We start from the raw sequence: 22,535 nt of genomic DNA on the forward strand, positions 1-22,535 counted from the left end.
TTGAAATAGAGATTTGGGACCAAACCCTCAGAAATTATGACCTTTCACGTCAAGGGCGAAGGCAACTTCGAACTTGGCTAGGTGTGTCTAGTGATAATGAATGTGGAATTGTGTTTGAGGGAAGGTTTAGAAAAAGAATAAAGAGAAAGAAAGCTTCTAGCTTTAGAGAGAGAAAGAGAGAAATGATGATTGTTGATTGTAGATGATTAAAAAAAAGGGGAGATATGACCTCTATTTATAGGAAAAAAGAGAGTCGAAGAATAAGAAAAGAATCCGAATTCAAATCGAAATAAAACTCGTCGGTCAGCAGTTTTTGCGAATTTTGTTTTTATCATAACTTTTGATCCAGAAGTCCAAATAAGTCATATAATATGTCGTTGGAAAGCTCTTGAAGTCTAATTTCCAACCCAATTAAAATCTTTTTCGTTATAGCTCGGAATTAATATTATAATATATCATTGAAAAGATAATTTCAAGATCTATCCAACCATATAAGATTTGGATAAAAATCATGAGGAACGAAAGTAATATCTGACTATCGTTGAACATCTTTAAATTCGAATAGAATTAGGAATTAAAAAAGGAAAGTTTTTATTCAAATTCAAATTCTTTGATCTTATCTTTTCAAAAAGGATAATTAAGACCTTTTAGAAACATATAGAAGTTTCTAATTAATCCTAATTAGTTTAGGAATAGGATTAAACCTTTGGACCCTCCACATGATCATTGGGTCGTAGGTAAAATCCGGTTTGGGCTCGGTTTAGTATTTTGGCCATAACTTCCTCATTATTCATGGGAATTGGGCTTATAATATATCGTTGGAAATGTCTTTTCAAGCCCCATCCAACTACACTATTATTGGACCCATATCACGGACCAAAATAAACTGGACTGCACGTTTTTCATAAATAGGGTAAGAAAAGAAATATTTTAAAAAACAGAAAGAAGAGATATTTTAATAAAAACATCCTCATCACTAGACTTTTCACACTTTCACCTCGTTCGACAATCAAATGACGTGAAAGGTATTCATCACTGGGTTTGGTTTTTGGGGAGACACAATTGGGTGTCTACACTTATTTTTTCAGATTTCCTGCCTTGTTTTATTGAATTTCATAGTGCTTGAAGATTTTTTTGTGATAATTTAAAAACAATTTTGCAATTAAAGCTTTTGATGAGAGAGAAACTTGTAGAGAAATGGATATGGAGAGAGAAAATGTAAAAAAGGGTGAGGACAGATAAAATGAAAGTTAGTGGGGGTGTGGGTAGTACTCTAAACGACGTGTTTAGAGGGGGTGTGGGTAGTACTCTAAACGACGTGTTTAGAGGGGGTGTAGGGTGTCCTACCTACACTAGTGTCTAGTGTTCACTGATTAAAAATAGAATGATTGGGTTTATTATGAAGATGGACTATATTTGGATTAAATGATTATTGACCTATATATTAATACTTGTTTATTTATAATCCAATACTTAATTTTGACCCAAAATATATTTTATAATTAAATAAATAATATATAAAAATACATTAAAAATACAGGGTATTACATACCCATGCATTTTCAAAGTTATAAGCTATGCCCTCCACCTCACGATATTTTATCAACAATACCCTTTGACAGTTGTATCCGTTAACAAAAGTTAAGTTATTTTATCAACAATGGTGTCGTGGCGTTATTAATTTGACATGTGTCCCAATTTAATTTGTTTAACACTTTAAAAAAATAAAATAAAAAATCAGAAAATAAAATAATAAAAAAGGTTATTATTAATGTCAAAGGTAATTGTTAATAAAAATTAGTGAGGTTGAGGGCACAACTTAGACGTTTGAAAAGGCATAGGCACATGTAACACCCTAGAAATTCCTTTCTTTTAAAATACCTGTTTTGCTCTGTTTAAACTCAAAATAGGAAAATCTAAGATATTACCGCCACCATGAAAACGGCTAAGGCAACTATCAAAGACACACAGCGGAAGACTCTCCTTTAAAATATTTAAAAACGACTCAACTAAAAAAGTCAACCAACGAAAGTAAAGTCAAACCAAAGTAAAATAAAGTCAACCTACAACTTGGAACCATTGTAGACCTTTAAACAAAACCAAACCAAATTCAACCTTCGCGTTAGTCTCACAAACAACAATATCATAAAATAATCAAAGCAATAAACATATCATAAACATATGAAAACTAGCATGATTCGCTCTTCACTCAATGCCCATCATGAATATGCTTCATCACCTGAAAAACTTCTCTCTACTTGTTTCCACTACTCTTCATTAAAAATGGGTCATCATAGGGCCAAGGTAAAGACAAGGCCAACAAACACACAATTAGCAAAGCTGAGTACATAAGCGTAGTTTAACACACTAACATGCTTTCACCTATCAACACACTACTTACCTCGTTGCACCTGTTTACAAGCACACATCACACAACAAGACTTCTCAACTAAGTAACTACATAATTTATTTAGTATTGATTACGCATCGAACGGGTTTCCCCCTAACCGGCCCCAATAAAGGGGTACTAACACGGGAGCTAACCGTGCCAGTTTAAAAGAATCACTCGTAAGTGGCAGAATTCCTGCGCATAATAATAAAAAGAAAATACAGCGTCCTGTACTCCCAATAGAAGTTATGGTCAAATATAAAGTCGCATAACTCCCCCCATATGTTCATACACAAGGTATATACGTTCCAAGAGTTTTGGTGCGTAATCTCTTCCAGTTTACGTTATTTTCATATTATTAAACTTGGTGATGACTCTAAAACCATAATCATCCAATCATAATAATTATTCAAACAATTAAACATTCCAATTTAATTCTTGAATAATTAGTGACCACATAATATTTAATGTTGAACTCTTTTAAAATCTACCTCGGTGTCAAAGACACCTTAAACGCATAATGCGCCACAAATCCTATCCCTCGGTGTTAAAAACACCTTAAGTGCACTAAGACACCAAAATACAATTTATTCCTTGTGTACATAGACACTTACATAGCTCCTTTCCCATGCTTATAGCATCAATAAGAATTATATGAACCATAATAAAATTCCCTTTTAATATTCCAAACCAAATTAAACATTTAGTTTAATTAAACATGCTTTCTATCATGCCATAAATAAAAGTATGGTTCATATTCAACATGCCAAACGATTATTTTCAAATCATTACTCCATCACAAATAAATCATGCTTCATAATTCAATCACCAATATTAACCAAATCATAATTTCCAATCATAATTTAGCATGATACTACTTGAAATTAATTAATCAAGTCTAGCATGCTACTACTGTACTACATCATCAAAATATGCTAAGTACGCGAACATACCTTAAATACGATCTTAAAATCGCCACGACTAATAGAAATCACTCACTTCAAAGTCTCCTACAAACCAAAATCATAATATGGCATTAAAATCCACTCTACACAAATTTTCAGCAATATATACTCTTATTAAACCACTCATAATTTAATTAAAAGAAGCTGAAAATTTATTTAAAACCTCATACTTTAATCCCAATTAATGGGTAATTGAAATTCCTTCAAGAAACTTAATTTTTAGCATACTATCAAAAATTCCAGCAATATTAATTAACAAAAACTTGCTGAAATTATACTTTAAAACCCTTAAATTAAAGGTTTAAACCTACCACCCTAAATCATATTCCTTCAATAATCAATTATTTATGAATCTAGGGTTTCAAAATTGGGGCTTTTTAATTAGAATTAAAATCTGAAAATTAATTTGCACCATACTTAATATCAATTATCATAAAATTAACACAAAACTCATAATTTATAATTAGATGTAGGATTTAAACAAAAGAAAAATAAAAAGATTAATTTTTTTTTTCGAAAAGGGGGTGGCCGGACAGCAGGCCGGCACCACAGCCGGTTGCTGCCAGGCTGGTGGTGGCGCCGCCGCTGCTGCCGGCTGGTGCTGGTGGTGGCCGGCGGTGGTGAACCGAAAAGGGGAAAGTGAAAGAGAAAGAAAAAGAAAGAAAAATAAAGGAGAAGGGAAAGAAAATTTACCTTGGGTATTCTCTACTCTAGGCAAAGTTTAATTTGTCCAAGTGTTGAATATTTATACCCCTTTCTCTATAAACCCTTCTTACCTAAACTTTCCCTTTTTACTCTTTCCTAATCCCTTTCCTTATTAAACTTTACTAAAATAAAATTATCCTAAATTATATCCCAACTTAATAAAATAATTTATTAAATAAAACTTTCCTTTTATAAAATATATCCAAACTTATTTAAAATAAATAATTAAAATGTCATAAATAATTCATTTCAAATTATTTAAATTCCCCACAAAATACTTACTTAAAATAAAATACGTATAAAAATACGGGGTATTACAGCACAACTTAGAAACCGAAGAAGTTTGAGGGCATAATTTAGAAAAATAGACAACAAGAAAAGTTTTATAAGGATAATTTAATTACATTCAATTAGTAATAATTGATTTTTTGTCATTTAAAATGTGATTCTTTACTAATAAATCGTAGATAATTTTTATTTGTATTGTAAATTTTATTTATTTAAGAGTTAACTTTTGATCAATTTAGGATATCTTTATATTGGATGTACAATAATTATTATACATCCGATATTTTTAAAAGTTTGTACAGCGCATTAATCCAGTGATAAATCAAAAGAATTTCAGCCCATTCTAATCTCAAATACCCAGATCCATATTACTCGGCCCAATTACAGAAACCCTGAACTAGGCTCATATATATACAAAAAAAATACCACCCAAAATGTTGCTTTGAGTCGTCTTCTTCATTTTTAGGGTTTATCAACACCAGATATTCCTGCCGCCTGAAACAATGGTACTCTCTCATTTCTCTTGCTGTTAATCTTACGATTCGTTTCATTTATTATTTTTTTTTTAAAAAAAAATCAGATTCAATGAATTCTACTTAGTTTTTTAATCTTTAAAGTTAGAAATTTGTTTTTTTTTTCGATGTTTTGATGGTTGTTTTAGTGAATTATTTTCACTTTTTCGGTTCAATAACCATCAATTTTAGAGAAGATTTTTTTTTTATTTACTACGTATTTATTTTTGATATACATATATTTGAAGTTAGGTTTTGTGGAATGGGACTAATTTTTTGCTTCGATTTGTGCGATTTTTGTTTGAATTTACGTTGAATATTAAATAATCTTTGGATTATACAGATATTTGAAACTGGAATTTGTATAATTGTACTAATTTTTGCTTTGATTTGTGCGATTTTTTTCTTTTTTCAATATAGTGTTTGAATTACGTATTACGGAGTACTATAAATCCAAGCTATACTATTAGTAATTCACTAATTCCTGCTATTGAAGTGGTTTCTTAGTTTAAATTTTGAAGCATTTGATTGTTTACGATCATGAAGAACTCTAGTTTTTGTTACAAATAGAATCGATTAGACTCATTTTTATCCTAATTACACGACATTGTAATGCTTTATTATTCTTCTGATTCTGATTTTATAGCTTATTTCTTTGACCAATGTTTCTGCTGCAACTGTTATTCTGTTATACGCTGTGTTGATATTTCAATTACTTAGCTGTTGTGCATTGTTTATATATACATGTTAAGATTTATATCTATAGCGATAGAAGAGACCATCTTCCTGTTATGAACAATTTTTAGGTGTGCTGTATACATTTTTTGAGATCGTTTCTTTATTTTACTGAAACTACATCTGAACACATCGGCTAACACAGGTTAAAGAACCCATCAATGTTAGGTTTTATTGTACTTAACCCTTTCGTAGGCCTTTAGTTTATCCGATAAGATTTGAAGTGGCTCCTGCAAATGTATTTGCCATTTAATTTTGTGTTTCTCAGTGCAAACCTCCCTGAATTTTACCTGCAGTAGTATTAGATATATCTAGTAGGATTGACAATAGCAATCTAATACTACTCCTTACGCCTTTGAGAATTCCATTAATAGTATCAGATAGAATAGCAGCTCTCAAAGATCCGTGAATTTCTTGTTGAGACTAACTCTCTTTTTCATTGGGACTTGTGGGGTGTGAGGGCTTTGGTGTTTCCTGTTCTGATGTTTGATATTGATATGTATTTCTATTCAAATTACTCATTCAATTGGTATCTGATTTTGGCACTTGTGTAATCTTTAGAACTTCGTGTGATTCGTACTGGTCTTTTGATGACAGGTGAATGTACCTAAGGTGAAGAAGACTTACTGCAAGAACAAGGAGTGCAGGAAGCACACCCAGCACAAGGTGACCCAGTACAAGAAGGGTAAGGATAGTTTGGCTGCCCAGGGAAAGAGACGTTATGACCGTAAACAATCTGGATATGGTGGTCAGACCAAGCCCGTCTTTCACAAGAAGGTAACTATTTTTTTTTTTGATTAATGTAAAACTTAAATGTTACTTCAGCATTGTATATTGACATAGCTTGTGTATTACTGCTCAATAGGCCAAGACTACCAAGAAGATTGTGTTGAGGCTACAGTGCCAGTCATGCAAGCATGTCTCCCAGCACCCCATCAAGGTTTGTGTTTCAGTATACTAATTAATGATCCTATTCTTGTGTCTTGTAGTTATGTATTTGTGTTTTTGCTGACTGTATGTGTCCACGGTTTTGTTTATGCAGCGTTGCAAGCACTTTGAGATCGGTGGAGACAAGAAGGGAAAAGGAACTTCACTCTTTTAGACGTGTTATTATTGTGTTTCAGATTATTCAGTTATCATGAATGGTGAAACTTGTTATAGCCATCTTCGAAGAATCGCTAGAGTATTTTTGACACCTATCATCTTAGTGTTCTTTGACAGAAATATATACTTGCTGAGTTGCTTTTACATTGTTACACGACTGACTAGTCTATTTATCTACGTAGTATGGTTATTTCTGTGGGTGCTATTGTAGACTATAACTACCTCTCTGTATTTTGAATCTGAATGGATCACATTGGTTAATAGCTGTATAAATTAACGAGAACATCTGGATTCAGATTTACAAACTTGGTATCTGGCATCAAGAGGTTGATCATCTTTGAACAATGGAACGCAAATTATCTGCTGAAACAAGCTTATGTGCACATATAAACTGGGTTAGCCGATGCGCTATTTGTTTCATATAAAAAGAGCGTGTAAGCTTGAACACTGCGTTTGCCATGTTCTCTTTAATAGTGGTCGTTGGGTTTGGCGTGAAACCTACCCTCTAATTTGGGTGATTTTTCTTGGCATCTTAATACTTCTTACGTTTTCTTTAATGCAACTGTTTGATTAACCGTATGGCTTTGAACATTCTTACTGTCATTAGAAAAAATAATACTTTCTCCTTTTTTTTTAGTTGATACGTTTATTTAGTCACGTTTGCTAATGCACAACTTTAACCATTCATATTTACGGAGTTAGTAGGAAGTACTTGTATTGAATATGAGTATATACAATAATTTTTTTCTCTTATACGAAGTACTTCCTTCGATCTTAGTTAAAATTCTCATATTTGTGACTTTCTTTAGGAAAATGAATAAAGAAAGAAAGAATATGGAATTTGATTAATTAAACGTGAATAAAAGAAAACATCAATGTCCGTGGCCTTGGAATCAACTATTACTTGTTTTAGCTGACAAGTTGTTCACTAACATATGATGTGTTATAATTTTTCCAAGCACTCACATTTATTTTAGGATGTAAGAATCACAAATTTTACCTAATTTTTACTTGTGATAATTTTGGGAAAACAACTATTTAGACTATTTTCAAAAGGTGGCCCTTATCATGATTATACCCATAAGTGAAAAGGTCTAAATATAATGCATTCAATTTGTGAATAAACATGTAGAATTTCCTTTTAAATTAGACGGAATATTAATGTAGACACAACTAATGAAATTCAATTCAAATCATAACAATCTTATCCCTCTCTAAACAATCTACCAATCGAGTAAACAATTTACCAATTCATTAAAACCGCTATTTTTTCCATCGTTACACTACCAAATTGAGGAATAATCGAAAGCGATTTGACTCCTTGAACCAAAGCTTTACCAAAAGTCATTACACATGATGACAAAGACCACCAACATACCAACTTTTGTAGGCTTTTGATTAATTCTATTCAAGAACAATTTTTAAAAAACCAAAATAGATAATAGTATATTTAAGCCATTCAACTATCAAACCTTTCCCAAGATTCTATGTCCAACTACCACCTATACAAATACATAGATACACTCAATTGTCTTGATTTTGATCTTGATTTTGATTTTTCTTCCCAACCAAAAACTTTATTATAAATCAATCAAATTATTCAAATATAATTAATACATGCTCTCCCATACACTTTGCACTTTCTACATCACACACCCTTTTTTTAAATAATAAAATATAAATAAAATAACAAAAAAGAAAAGAAAAAGAATTGAATAGAATATTATTAAAAAATACCAACATTTATTTTACTACTCGTAGTATTTGTTTCTTTTATAATTCATTTTTTTGTCATTCTACCACGTCTCTCCTTCTTCTTCTTCGGGGGTTTCGAAGCTGCTCTCTTTGTATGCTTTGAAATCTCTCCTTTTCTCTCTCTACTTTCTCTCTCATCGTTTTCCTTCGGAAAACTCTTCAATGGCGGAATCGAAGCTCGTTTTCTTGTCGATTTTGTTGCTGTTTTCGTTGTTTTTTAGCGGCGGAATCGCAGATTCTGGAAATTCGGAACTTATTGAGGAAGTTCGATCGGATGATTCTTCCGCTCTTAAGCTTGAATTCGATCAGCTTAAGTCTAAGATCCAACTTCTTGGTTAGGTTTTTGAATTTTAGTTTGTTTTCATTGATTTTATTTTTTTTCATAGATTTTGATTGTAGTGACTGTTCTATATGTGTTTTTATTACTTTGAATTATGATTTTCGATATAAATTCTTAATTTTGAGTAAGATTTCAATGTTAGTTGTGAATGATTCGATTTGATAAGGTTTTGATTTGTTATTGAAGTGAATATTGATTGAATTTATGATTTTTGTTTGTAGTAAAGCTGTTATTGAATTTTGAGTCGAAAGAGAAATTAGGGTTACAGATTGTAATTAAGCTTAGAGTTTTGAATTGGAAGATAATCTGTGTTTGGATATTGTGAAATAATAAACAAATTGTGATCTTGAAGTTTCACAAAGTAGTAGTTAAAGTTTACAATTATTATTACTATTCATTGATGAAACTGTTGGTAATAATGTGATGGATGATTGGTACCATCAAAATCCATTGATTGCGTCGAGACGTGGTAGTTTGTAGCAAAGCATTGTAAGCGATGTCATGCATTGAGGTAATGAGGTGCTTTCTTATTTGATAAGTGGGCGCTGTTTGCTTGTTGTAGAGACTCGCCTTGACGAGAGCAATGCGAATTTGAAGAAAAAAGATGAGAAATTATCGGAATTGGAGGTTGTTATTCAGGAGAAGTTGGATGTTGTTGCATCGTTGCAAAGTGAGATTGAGAATGCTCAGGTTTGAATTGTGTTTGTTGCTTTTTTTATTTATTTATGTATTATTATTAATCTTGAGCATAGTTATGTTTTTGTATGCTTCAGATCATGGAGACACAGGGTGAGAATACTGAGAAAGTGCTAATGAGAATTTCTGTTGAATTTATGTATAGACAATAGACTAAATAAAAGTTTGGTTTAGACAATGCTGAAGAGATTTACGGGATTCTTAATAGTTTGAACACAGTGTTGATTCCGTATATATATATATATTTTTTTTTTTGTTTGGTCAGAAAAAGGGAACATCTGACGCTGAGGAGCGGGTTGGGAAGGCTCATGCTCGGGCTAGTGAGTTGCAAAAGAAGGTACTTAAAGGAAAATGCTATAAACCTTTTGGTCAGAATTAGAATCTTTAATAATTGATTAATTTGCATTCCTATGTTTCATAGGTTGACAAATTGAAGAAAGAAATTGAAGGACAGAAAAAGGAAAAGGAGGCCTTGGAAACCCGAGCGGTTGAATCAGAGAACAAAATTTCCGAATTGAGTTCAAAATTGGACAAGGTAAATTAGTGATTGTAGATTTGTAATGGCCATCTAAAGTCGGCAAATAAGTAGTAATTGGGTTAAAAAAATACAGTGCATCTACAGAGATCTAAGAGTTCTTTTGGTAAAGTAACTATGTAGTTTGCTCTTGTTTGGTGGATGCATTTCTGGCTTTTTAATGGGTGTGAATTTTAATGACAAACTTTGGAAAATTCATTGCGTTTTGAGTTTATTGATGAGTTGCGTGAATATACTGTTCCTCTTGGAGAGTTGGAGTTGGTAATTATTTTCTCAACTTTTGCTCTATGTCTGATTGTACAGCTCCAGAAGATCAATGATGAACAGAAGAGCAGAATCCGTAAAACTGAGCGTGCTCTTCAAGTGGCAGAGGTATATGTTTTTGATGCTTCATGCCTGCCTTTTTTTATTACTTATTTTTAGATAGATGAATTACCTTAGCATTTTGTTGATTTTATTTTGTTTTATCTTAATGCTATCAGGAAGAGATGATGAAGGCTAAGTCAGAGGCCACCACAAGGACTAAGGAGCTAATGGAGGTAAAGATTTGTTTGAAATTTTTTAACTTATGACTTCTGAGTTGTTGTTACAGTCAGCCTGCTTGGTTCCAGTTTTATACTGTCGAATTTTCTAAATTTAAGGGTTGCATTGGAATTATTCTTTGGAAAATGTTTTTACTTAGTAGTTTGTATTGACACGTTAACTTATATTTAGTTTTTTTTTTTTTTTTTTTTTTTTTGAAACTCCTGTTCCTTTTGGGTGCATGTATTCCCTTTTGGGTGTCCCAAAACGTTGTGCCTGTTTCTATTATTTTCTATATTTACATAATATTACCATAATACACCTACTTTTGTTTTTACCTTTAACATATAAGGTCCCTGGTCCCATACATTTCCCTGAGTTTTCATGTCATTATTTACTATTGTTCCCCATATAAAATAGCCACATATCCAAAGATTTATTAAATGCCATTTTATGTATTTCTTACTTTAAGAATATTACACTCTCCTCTACTATCCTTATTCCTTAATTCACATGAAAGATGAGAAATGGAAACTATATATATTATGGGGCAAAGGGAGTAATAAAGTTTTTTAAATTACTGAGGTGCAATTGAGTAATTTGATAGGCCTTTGGCATTATTGTTAGATCTAGATATCCCTTTATGATACTTAGTTATATTCTGACCATTTTAGCAGCATTTGTTGCTATAGGTTAGTTTGCAGTTAAGTTTGTAGCTTTTAAGATCACATGTAGATCATTTTTATGCTTTTTTGCTATGAAAGGGAAGGTTGGAAAATTATCTCTACAATGGATTTTCTTGTCTTTAGTTCCTTTCGTTGCAAAATGTCGTATGTATTGATGCAGAGTTCTCTCTTGAATTGTGGGTTTGACTCTTGGTGTTGGACTACACATGTTGCAAATATCGTAGTTTCAGAATTATAAAAAAGAGGTATTCATGACACAATTTCTATCAAGGTTTAGGACCTATTTGACCAATATACATGTGATATTTATTTCCCCATTCCATGGTTGAGGCAATGTGTATATGATAAAGGTAGTAACATAATTCCTTCAGAAATTGGTTTGGATTGCAGTGCTATCCTTTATCTCTAGAAATTACACTCTTTAACTCTAGATCTTGTTAGGGTCCTGCTGATTGTCGAGGCTAATTTTTTGAAAACAGTAGTCAGTAGATGTAGTATCATAGAAGCACTGCATATGCAGGCATAATAAGATACTAGTGTGCTTTTGAAAGTTACTGAGATGTGTTCCTAAAATAATGTTCAAAGCTCTTTGGAAATATACTACCTATTATTCTTTATGGTATAATGTGAGAAAATTTGATCATTTTTGTCCAGAGCTCAAGTAGCTTGGTCTTCTCCATAATGATGGTTTTAGGCTTTAACAACAAAAATTTGAAAGCTCGGACCTATTGTGTTGCTAAAACCTTAGGATGCATCTTCTTTAAGGATTTGATTGATAAATTCATGATTTTGTAAATAATTAAAAGATAATTTAGCAAAAATGGCAGAAAAATGGTTGACTATCTTGTTTCAAGGTCATATATGACTTGTTTATTGAAAGTTTGAAACATATAAAGCTGCAAACTTTTCACATCTAATTCATTTTAGAACGAGTTTTTGAAATTGATGATTGTTTGGAGCCTATTCAATCTTGATTGTTGATTTTGATCTTATCGATGTCTAGGTGCATGGTGCATGGCTTCCACCATGGTTCTTGGATCATGCGCTTCGTTCTTGGGTAAACTAATTGTCCTTGTTTCCTTTCTTTCTCTCATAATTAATAAACCTGTACTACCTGTTATTATTACTGACATTTCTCTACTGTAGTCTTTCATAAAGGTTGAGTGGAATGAGCATGGAAAACCTGTTATGGAGGTTTTGGTTCAGAAGGTAATGTTGTGATATCCATGTTTTATCGTTTAACCACGTTACTAGTTTTTTGTTTGTTTATTTGTTTGTTGCTGGTTCTAGATACTAGATAGTCATGTAATTTATTAAAGTGTATTCAGAACTTACCAACTCACTGCTTTTGTAATGTTTTTGCCAGACATTGGAGAAGAAGGACCAAGCTGAAAAATGGGCAGAACCTCACATTGAAAATATTAAAACTGTAAGTCACCAGGGAATATTAATGTCAATTTTAATGTGTGTAATTGTTGTGCTTGCCTTTATTTTGTAGTCTACTTTCATGAATATTTCCAGTTGATTGATCTAATTAATTTGTATGCAATATGCATGAGCGATAACACTGGCATCTTGAACTCTGCTTATGCTTCATATTACCATTTTTATATTCACTTTATTTCTATCATGGACACTCATAACCTGGTTTAAATTTTGAAGAAATGGGTCCCATTCGTGAAGGAGCAATGGGTCATGGCAACAGAGTTTGTTGAACCCCATATTCAGACGTTGACTGCTAAGTCTGCTGATGCATTTGAGGCATCTAAGAATTCTGTTAAGCCACACATCACTAAAGCACAGGAGTTGGCAGACCCTTACTATCAGGTATTTTAAGTCTTATTTTTGTTTATTTATTTCTTTATTTTTACCTCAGATAATGTTGTTTGCTTAGACAAGCTCTGTACTATGCCAGGAAGTGAAGAAAGTAAGTAAGCCATATATTGATCATGTTGCCACTGTGGCAAAGCCTCATGTCGAAAAAGCAAGAACTGCTTTGAAGCCGTATACTAAGAAGGCAGTCCATGTCTATGGGAAATTTCTAGAATCAGCAACTACGTATCATCAACAGGTATCTTATGTAGTTGTAGTTTTTTCTAAAAAAAATTTGTTATGTATTTCAGCTTTTAGTGTAACATTATAACTTACCTACCTACTCTAGGTGGAAAGCTGCCTAAATGGTCTGGAAGAATGAATGCCAGCGTCTTCACTCAATTTAAATTAGTAAAAGTAAATTAAGCAATTCCCAAGAAGTAATGATGAATAAATACTTTGTGGTAAATGGGAGAGTGAGATTGCCAACCATATGTAATGTAGTAAATGCCACTTGGGCATAGTGGGCTAGGTAATCTTGAAGGAGTATGGCTTAGATACAAGCTCCTATGTTTGTGTTTTATGCTTAGTTGCTATGTGATGTCTAAATTAGGTTGTTGTGTTTAATAGCTGTTCCAAATTTCATGCTTAATGGGAGTGAAATGGTCATACTTGAATAGAGTTTGTTTTTGGTAGTTAATTGAATTTGCTGTCTACTTGTACAGGACAGAGTTCTAGCTCTAGTGCTCTACTCTTGTGGCTATGCAGCAGTGATATTCTAGTGTTTTATCTTGCCAATATTTGGAAGTCAAGGATGAGCCTCACTTTAGAAAAATTGTGTCTATCATTAACATGATTGTTTACCCTCTTGTTGATATTAGAGGCCTTCCGTTTTGCATGGATTCGTCAGATTCACATCCTAAGGAATTGGAAAGCTTGACCAGTTAGGAAGTTGGACAAGACCCCAATTTGTGAGCGTCAGATTGGGTTCGTATGAAAATTTTGATATCTTTCTTGTTTGAGGGTTAAAACAAGAGACTTATTTGTTGATTTTCTCATTGACTAAGGCCTAAGCCTCACAACTTTTCAGTGTCTGTTGCATTCAACTTTGCCCGTAAACTTCAAATGATTCCCCAAGCCTTTGAACTGTTGTGCCCTATGTATATAGAAGTGGCAGATTGGGTTGTGAGTTTCCATAGTGGCTGTGATAATTCCGTTGGAACCATTCTCCTGTTAAAGAAACTTTTAAATTAGGCATGGCTTTGCAAAGAAAATCTTCATCGGGACTCCTGTGGCATTTTTCAATTCAGGAAAATTGTGGAGTTCGTGTTAGGCTTAATCCTTATTTTTTCTTTCCCTTGTCCAGGTGTAGTAGGGGTGGTTGCAAGTTTTATGGTTAACTCTTTGCTATATTTAGTGAAATAGGAATAAATAAAGAAGCATTACATGTTCAAAGATATGATAAAGCTAGTAGTACTTTAGTTTTTTCATATGTGATAATCTTGTGTAGTTGTGTGCTAGTGTATTAAGGAATAACTGTCACAATAAAGTGGTATAATAAATTGCCGGTGTTGGCTTAGGTAGAGCTAACTTTCACTCCCATTCCCACTCCCACTCCCACTCCCATTCCCACTTGATGTTTCACTTGCACTGTACATGTAATTTCTCTTGGCGATAGAACTGGAGAGGAGTGTTTTTCAATTAATTGTGGTGTTTCTGGATTGACTGTTGACTTTGGCAATGAAATTGTGAACAGACATTTGTAGGGTTGTATCCTGTATGTGTTTGACTATCCTATGCTTGTTGCTCGGAAAATTACAGCCTTTTGGGCCTTGAGTGTGGTTAGCACACACCACTTTGTTCGATTAGGTTGCAATCATAACTTCTTTAATTTCTGATGGTTTGAAATATCTACAATAAATAATAAGCTTTTCTGTTATACTTTGGGTGGTGTAGGAGGTTCAGAACTTCAGAGGATATGCTTCTTTCAAGAAATATTAATAATAATTAAAATAATAATCAGAAGAGATACTTGTGCATGCAGTTTTTGAGAGGCTCTTTTAGAAACTAGCCTTGTCCCTGTTAGGCAACTTTACTTTACTGCAAAACAGCAAAAGTAAAGGACCATTTATCAAGAACGTCTTTGACTGTTTAGAGGGTGGGATTCCTTTTGTAATTGATTCAGGGACAGATGTGCAAATAATGTAACTCGGGGAAGGTGAGATAGGCTATGCAAGAAAAGTGTGCCCAATGTAACTGGGGTTACCCTTTTTTAGTGGAAGTCCACCTGTCCTGTTATTTCCATGAACAACTGAGAACACAAATCAAAATTTTCAGGTGGTCTAGGCTTGTCATTTACTGTCCATTTGGGTTATGCAGTATGCATAGAAGTAGAGTGAGTTTTTTTAGTGAAAGTTTCAGAAGTGAAAGCATCAATTGTTTAAATATGGTTTTGGGAAGTCATCATCCATGATCTCCTTTTGGGTTTGAAGGCAGAGAAACTATCTCTTCATTTCAAGACCTGAAATTCCACCGTAGTTCTGCTCATTATTAATCTCTCATACTGCAATCATTATCTTAGCCCCTGCCATTTTATTTTATATATATATTTATTTATTTATTACTATATTTTACAAATTTAAAATTAGTTTATTCTCACATTGTAATGGGATTGGTAGGTCCAATCTGCAGTTCATGAAAAGATGCAGCAACATGAGGTTACAAGACATCTAGCAACAAAGGAGTTGGTTTGGTTTTTGGTAATTTCCATTCTGATCCTGTTGTTTCTCAGTTTGCTGGTCATATATATATTTGTTGAATTTAAAGCTTATTATAATTTTCTCCTCTTAGGCCTCTGCTCTTTTGGTCCTTCCTGTGATTTTTTTATCTAAAATTTGCTCAGCGATGTTCTGGTAAGTTTAAAGTTCTATTCCGCTCTAATTCAGAACCTAGGAAAATTAGATTAAAAATGAAGATGTACTATGAATATTACTGAATTAAATTTTTTTGGATTTATCTTTGTTTTGGTTGGTGCAGCAAAAAATCAGTGAAGCCTGCTCGCAATACTCAAGCTCATCATGCCCGCCGAAAGAATAAAAGGGGACATTCAGACAAATAGATTATCAGCTTCTAGTTTGATTTGCTTTTGTGGCACGTCTGAGGTAGTTTGCCACCATTGCTTGTTATATGCTGTTCTTGGAATGTTGGTCTATTGCGTAGTTTGTTATTCACATAGTCCAGTTATTGTTGCTTTTGGGACCCTTTTTATCTATTGATCTGCTATGGTGGAACTGGTATTTGAGAGGAGTAATGGGAGATTGGGAGTGAGTGTCACAACACTACGCCACTACTCGTAGGCTGTAGCCTGTCACAGCACCTCGTCACAAGCTCCCTTGTTACACCCCCATATGATTGCTCTTGTAACTCTTCTCCTTGCTTGTATGTGTGTGTAGTTGATGAGTTACAAGAGGTGTTATGTCAAGAATTACAGTATGAGGTGTATTGGAGGTTACAAAAGGTTTTGTGACCATTATGTGTGTATTTGAACATTATTTATATCCATGAATGTTTCGATGAATGCGTTCATTTTCTCTGTGCCTTGTTCAAGGATGATGAAGTAGTATTCTGTCACGTAAATTTCTGCATGTTTTAACTATGATGATTAGATTATTCTTCTCCTCGTACAAGTCTTTCTCACCAATCCAACAGATTGATAAATTAACAGTCATGGCATCTCTCATTCGTTTCTGCTTTTTCGTGTTGCAGGCTGAAATGAAGTTTTAGAAGATTTTACAGTCATTGATGTACTGCATCAATCATCCCCCAAAGGAGGTTTCTGTGCTAGGCACAATTTTCTTTATATTGTTGATTCTTTTGTGAAAAATTGTCTAGTAACTTATGTCGATAATGGAGCCGGAAGCTGTACTATCAACATAATAGGTTGCTTTATGTTTGGATGACGATGTTTCTCTTCTCATTTTTAACCTCCTGGGTTTGTAATTTTCTCCTACACATTGCTAGGTTACAGTCGTAGATAGCCTTTTTTTAGGGATTAGGTGATTTCCACTATCATAGAATCTGTCGAGGGCTAGAATATCATCTGTTGTATTATGGTAAGACTAATATATCTTTTTTTGAAAACTTAAAATATCTTGTTGGGTAATTTATCAAGTATTTGTTTTACTCGTATCAACTTAATCTTCTATAGTTCAGCTCAGCTCTAATAAGTCAAGTTTAGTTCAGTTCAGCTCCTAATTTCCTTCTCTTATAAAATATTCAGTTCAGTTCAGCTCTAATAAGTTAAGTTCAGCTAAGCTCAGCTTATTTCAGTCAATCAGAACATGCCCTTAGGCTTTACATTCTTTCTTGTGCTTTGGAATAGAGTGCTTTATCTTTTCTCGGGCTATGTTTGATTCACCTTAGTTTTTCGTATTTGATTTGATTTGAATTTATCTTTTGTTAATCTAATCATAATGAATTTATTTTTTGTAATCTAATTTGATAGAACTTTGTCCGTAAACGCTAATCTTTAAGGAAAAAAATGTATTAAATGTGGTTATATTTGATTTGTATTAATATGTATTTTGTTATTACATTACTTTTATAATTTTTTATCACATAATTAAAGATATTTAATGATTAAAGATCACACATAATACGATAAAGTGTGTTCAAAACTTATTTTTCCTAATCTATTTTAATCTGAACTTACTTTTTTCTGATTTGATCTAAATAAGTACGTGTAATAAGGTGAACTAAACGTATCGTGAAAATGTCAATTTAGTTTGGTGTTTCTCTTTACCCAAATTAAAAAAATGGTGCAGAGACTTGATTTTGTAGTCTTCATACAAGCTATTTGATGTTGTATACTTCACACTAAACTAGTGACTAGACTTATTGTGTTTCCAAAAAAAAAAAAAAAAAAAAAAAAAAAAGACTAGACTTATTTTTGCATAAGCTACCTATTATGTTGCTTAATCAGTTTTTGATGCTGAGATAGTTGGCTTAAAAAGAGGGAAATATTACTTAGGCGTATATAAGGAGTCAAAAGTATAAATATTAGTATATAATTCGTAAAATATTAAATATAAAGATTAATGCATGATTTTGTCACGTATTTCTATATAATACACTATACCTAGATAAGAAATTTACTTAGGGTCTGTTCTCTCCAACTTAATTTCAGTTCAATTCCTAATTTCCATCTCTCATAAATAATTCAGTTCAGCTTAGTTCAGTTCAGTAAATGAGAACAGATCTTTAATACTTGGTGTGATTTTATAACATATTTCTAAATCAATACTTTCATAGTACTTACATTATGTGAATAAGTAAGCATAAAAATTTTGTAAGACTGAAAGGCATCACATCATATGTAATACTAGGAGTAGTGATAAACCACTATCAGGTATGGGCTCGTTGGGCCCATACCAGGGGCAAAAAAGTAATTTTGCGTACTACTTGCTATGCTGTAAAAAGTAGTCTCTTTCCTCTTAATAACAGTATACAAATCAAGAATAACAGTATACAAACGAATAATAACAGTTACTAACCAATAATAACAGTATACAAATCAATAATAAATGAGCACCGATAAACAATTAATGTCGTCAATTTCAGCATAGAACTTGTCATTTTTAATGGCTAGAGCCATAAGTTTGTGTCTTTGACAAGGAACTTGTCTATGTTTGAAGGCCATGAAAATCAACCGGAAGTACTCCATAGCATTGCTCACTCTTTCTTTTTTGGGGTTATGTTTTTTGGGTGGTTTTCGGTGATTTCAAACGGAGTTGGTTGCGTGTTTCTGGGTTTCGACCAAGGTGGTGGCTGGTGGGGTGGGTTCCTTGCTGTCGGAGGTAGAGGTGTGGTGGGCAGAGGATTGGCCGGCAATGGGAGTTATCCATGGAGGTGGGGAAAGGATTTAAGGGAGGAAGAAGATGAAGAGGAAAGGAAAAAAAAATAAAATTATATTATGATATAGACAACTATGAGCCCATACCTGGTAGTGGGCTATAGTTACTCATAATACTAGTACAAAGAAAGAGTGAGGGTAAGATAATGGTGGAGCTTATGTCACATGGGTTGAATGAGTTGAGTGAGTGAAATGTTCCATTTATGTGATTGGATACTCTCTCTGTTTTAAATTGTACCCATAATGACATCACACGTAGGTCGATATAAAACTTTAACTAATAATTTATAATTAACTGTAAATTATAACAATTGAATATTTATTATATACTCATTGAGACGATTCTAACAAAGACCCACAAAATTATATTTTTTCTTACGTATAATTAACATTGATTAAAGTATGTTTAGTGAATAGTGCCAAAATTCTCAATTGTACACTTTAAAAGAATTGAAGGGAGCAATATTTAAAGACAATTATATGAAGACTGAGATTATTAACTTTTTCATATTACTCCGTATTTAATTTTTTTCAATTCTTTTATTTATTTTAGTAAGCGTGGCTTGTGTTGTAGTACAATTATTTTGAGTAAGTTTATTTCTTGTCCTATTTGATTTGTATTTTATTTGGAGAATCATGCATGTGTTGTGAACTTGTGATCCAAAGATTTTTTGCAATCTCATGTTATTTTATGATAAGGAAAACAAAACCGTTGTTTGATACTTTAAAGTTGACAAAGTTATATTCTTATAAAATTTACATGTTTCTTTTTTTTTTTCTTTTTTTTTTTTGGATTTTAGCAAATATTTAGATTAATAATAATAAGAAAAGAAAAACATATTCTTTCAAAAAAAAAAAAAAAAATAAGAAAAGAAAAACATAAAAAAAAAAACATAAAAATAAATATGGTAAGTATAAAGTAGCAATCAATGACTTGATCCAACTTAGACAAATCTACTAATATATGAATATTCAATAGGTACTGCCGTAGTGCAAAGGGCCCTTATTTTGTGAAATGGTAAAAACTCCGTTTTATAATACGTACGAATTAAGAGTGAGCTGGGAGTAAAGATGGGCACGGGCCGTGCTGGCACGCGGGCGACATGGGTCCGGCATCTTGCCGGCACGGCACGGCGGCCCAATCTGGGAATCGGCACGGGCACGACACGAGGCACGGCGGGCGGCACGGTGGCCGGCCCGTGGGTCGACACGGCGGCACGGCACGTGGCACGGCACTTGGCACGGTCCGGCACGACACTCATAATTTTTTTTTATTATATGTATTGTTGTTTTTTTGCTAAATTAATAGAATTATTTACATAAACTTAAACATAATTAGATAAATAATTTATATAACCTTAATTAAAATAAAATTGTTCAAAAAAAATATATTAAGGTAAACATAAATTAATAACATTATTTATATAAAATTAAGTTGTACTAATATATATATATATATATATATATATATATATATATATATATATATATATATATATATATATATATATATATATATATATATATTTATATATATATATATATATATCATTTTTAATTTACATTTTTTATAAAATAAAAAAAATAAAATAAAAAAAATAAAAAAATTGGCACGGTCCGGCCCGCCAGGTACGTGGGCTGGGGTGTGCCAAATTTAGGCATGGCAGGCCCACCACCGCGGCGGCACGACATGGCCCGTTGCCCATCTTTAGCTGGGAGTGACAACTGGTTAGAGCTTCCTTTTTTATTTTAGGAGGTTCTGGGATCGATTCTCACTCTCACTCTTGTGGCTCTCTATACACCAAAAAAAAAAAAAAGTACGAATTGAGGAAAAAAAAAAACAAAGATGGTAGATTTTTTTTTAAAATTAAATATTTAGGGTATGAAGTAAATAATCATCTGTCTAATTACTTTGGCGGATAACGATCTTTAATAAATGGCCTACTAATCTTGACTCTATATATATATATATATATATATATATATATATATATATATATATATATATATATATATATAATCATATGTCAATTAATGGACTGTTTTAGCCAAAAAAGTTAGATTGAAGTTTAAGAAAATATCCCATAATAAATACACAAACTTTTAAAAAAAATCGCATCATCCATTATAAAGATCTCTTAAAGTGATCAAAAGTTATCCTTGAAATGAATAAAAGTTACCCCAATATGTATAAAAGTAACCCAATTCAAATAAAAATAATCTACACTTTATTGGTATAGAATTACATTTTAAATGACTAAAATTCAATTATTAGTGATTGAAAGTAATTTTATTACCTTTATAAAAAATTTCTCGTTCTATTTATAAAAAAAATACATAGTATGTTCAAAATTACCCAAAAAAGGCTTAAAGTTACCCTAAATTGACTTATAATTACCCTTATACTGCTCGATATACACTAATATTAGGGTAAAGCGGATGTATACAAAAGTTTTTGTAATAAATAATGTCATAGAGAACAAGATATTTAAAGGTTAGATGGACTACATTTTGTATTGCACTATCATAACCTTTATTACTTCCTTTATTTTTTTAATACTTGACCTGTTTGACTTATACACTATAAACACATACCCTTTGAATAACTTATTACGGAGTATGATTGGGAAAAATATAATCATGTTAAAAATAAACGGAGAAAATCTAATATCGTACCCTTATGTCTCTTTTTATTTTTTCTGTTGTAATTCTTCAAAGTCTAACTAAACTTTAACAAAAAGTTTCTTATTTATATTTATTAAATAGTCATATCTCATCTGATATTATTAGGTGTTTTTTTTTTACTCTCTCCTTTTCAATATGATAGTCCCATATAGAATCAATCACATAAAATAAGAAAAGAATAATATTTGAAATCTAACATTAAAGTACAAAAACTGTTCATAATTAGTTTTGCCTTATTTATATTTTTTGATTTTTTTTGGAAAGTATTAGCCATAATTGCATAATTCATGGGTGAGATTTCCTTATTTAAAGCCATGTCATCAATCAACAATCAATAAATTTAACTAATTAGAATTTAATATGTATAAAATAGGAAATCAAAACTAAGTTAAAAATGGAATATATTCAATATGGGTATATCATTTTAAAACGCCTAAATTGGTATATGGGACTAATATTATAAAACGGATGAAGTATTTTTTTTGAAGAAGAGATATTATTAGATTTGTATCAAAGTATAATAGACTATAGTACTAGTAAAAAATAAACTAAGCTAAATAATATAATATACTACATATTATTTTATAGTTAAAGATATTAGTAGTAAATAATACCGAGTAAATTTTATATATCGTACAAAATCAAAATAAAACGATTAAAAAAAGACCAAAGGAGGACATGATTTTAGAATATGAGCCGGTAGTTATAACTTAACCAAAGGCAAGTTAGGCAACCCCACGTATACGTAACGATTGACAATTCCACAATGCTTGGCGAAGGAAGGCGTATCTATTTGGACTCTTCTTTCCTCACTTTTTCATTTTCATAACTATGCAACGACGCATGCCGCTTCTTTCCCTTCTTTGCTCACCTAATTCGTAGTACTACTACCCCA

The 22,535-nt window shown here is 32.2% G+C and overlaps 2 protein-coding genes across 2 annotated transcripts; both read left to right on the plus strand.

The window, feature by feature from the left end:
* Positions 1-4,718: 4,718 nt before the first annotated feature.
* Positions 4,719-6,892, plus strand: LOC145593108 (large ribosomal subunit protein eL42-like). The gene is made up of 4 exons (XM_081649617.1): positions 4,719-4,853; positions 6,192-6,371; positions 6,460-6,534; positions 6,637-6,892. The coding sequence occupies exons 1-4, from the start codon at positions 4,851-4,853 to the stop codon at positions 6,694-6,696; spliced, it is 318 nt and encodes a 105-aa protein (XP_081505743.1). The 5' UTR covers positions 4,719-4,850; the 3' UTR covers positions 6,697-6,892.
* A 1,592-nt stretch (positions 6,893-8,484) lies between these two features.
* Positions 8,485-17,206, plus strand: LOC145591505 (uncharacterized). Its single transcript, XM_081647980.1, has 15 exons — positions 8,485-8,787; positions 9,356-9,483; positions 9,755-9,826; positions 9,911-10,024; positions 10,328-10,396; positions 10,507-10,563; positions 12,236-12,289; positions 12,379-12,441; positions 12,599-12,661; positions 12,895-13,059; positions 13,148-13,303; positions 15,723-15,803; positions 15,895-15,956; positions 16,081-16,205; positions 16,810-17,206. The coding sequence occupies exons 1-14, from the start codon at positions 8,616-8,618 to the stop codon at positions 16,160-16,162; spliced, it is 1,338 nt and encodes a 445-aa protein (XP_081504106.1). The 5' UTR covers positions 8,485-8,615; the 3' UTR covers positions 16,163-16,205; positions 16,810-17,206.
* Positions 17,207-22,535: the final 5,329 nt, after the last annotated feature.

Source organism: Chenopodium album, chromosome 18 (assembly GCF_948465745.1).
Source record: "Chenopodium album chromosome 18, dcCheAlbu1.1, whole genome shotgun sequence".
Classification (NCBI taxonomy): Eukaryota; Viridiplantae; Streptophyta; class Magnoliopsida; order Caryophyllales; family Amaranthaceae; genus Chenopodium; species Chenopodium album.

Bases quoted from the DNA above. Each gene is read 5' to 3' on its own strand.
- LOC145591505 (XM_081647980.1), top strand. From the start codon at position 8,616: ATGGCGGAATCGAAGCTCGTTTTCTTGTCGATTTTGTTGCTGTTTTCG. The intron at 9,827-9,910 runs GTACTTAAAGGA...TATGTTTCATAG, and splicing joins CTAGTGAGTTGCAAAAGAAG to GTTGACAAATTGAAGAAAGA. The intron at 15,957-16,080 runs GTAAGTTTAAAG...TGGTTGGTGCAG, and splicing joins ATTTGCTCAGCGATGTTCTG to CAAAAAATCAGTGAAGCCTG.
- LOC145593108 (XM_081649617.1), top strand. The intron at 6,372-6,459 runs GTAACTATTTTT...ACTGCTCAATAG, and splicing joins AGCCCGTCTTTCACAAGAAG to GCCAAGACTACCAAGAAGAT. The intron at 6,535-6,636 runs GTTTGTGTTTCA...TTGTTTATGCAG, and splicing joins TCTCCCAGCACCCCATCAAG to CGTTGCAAGCACTTTGAGAT.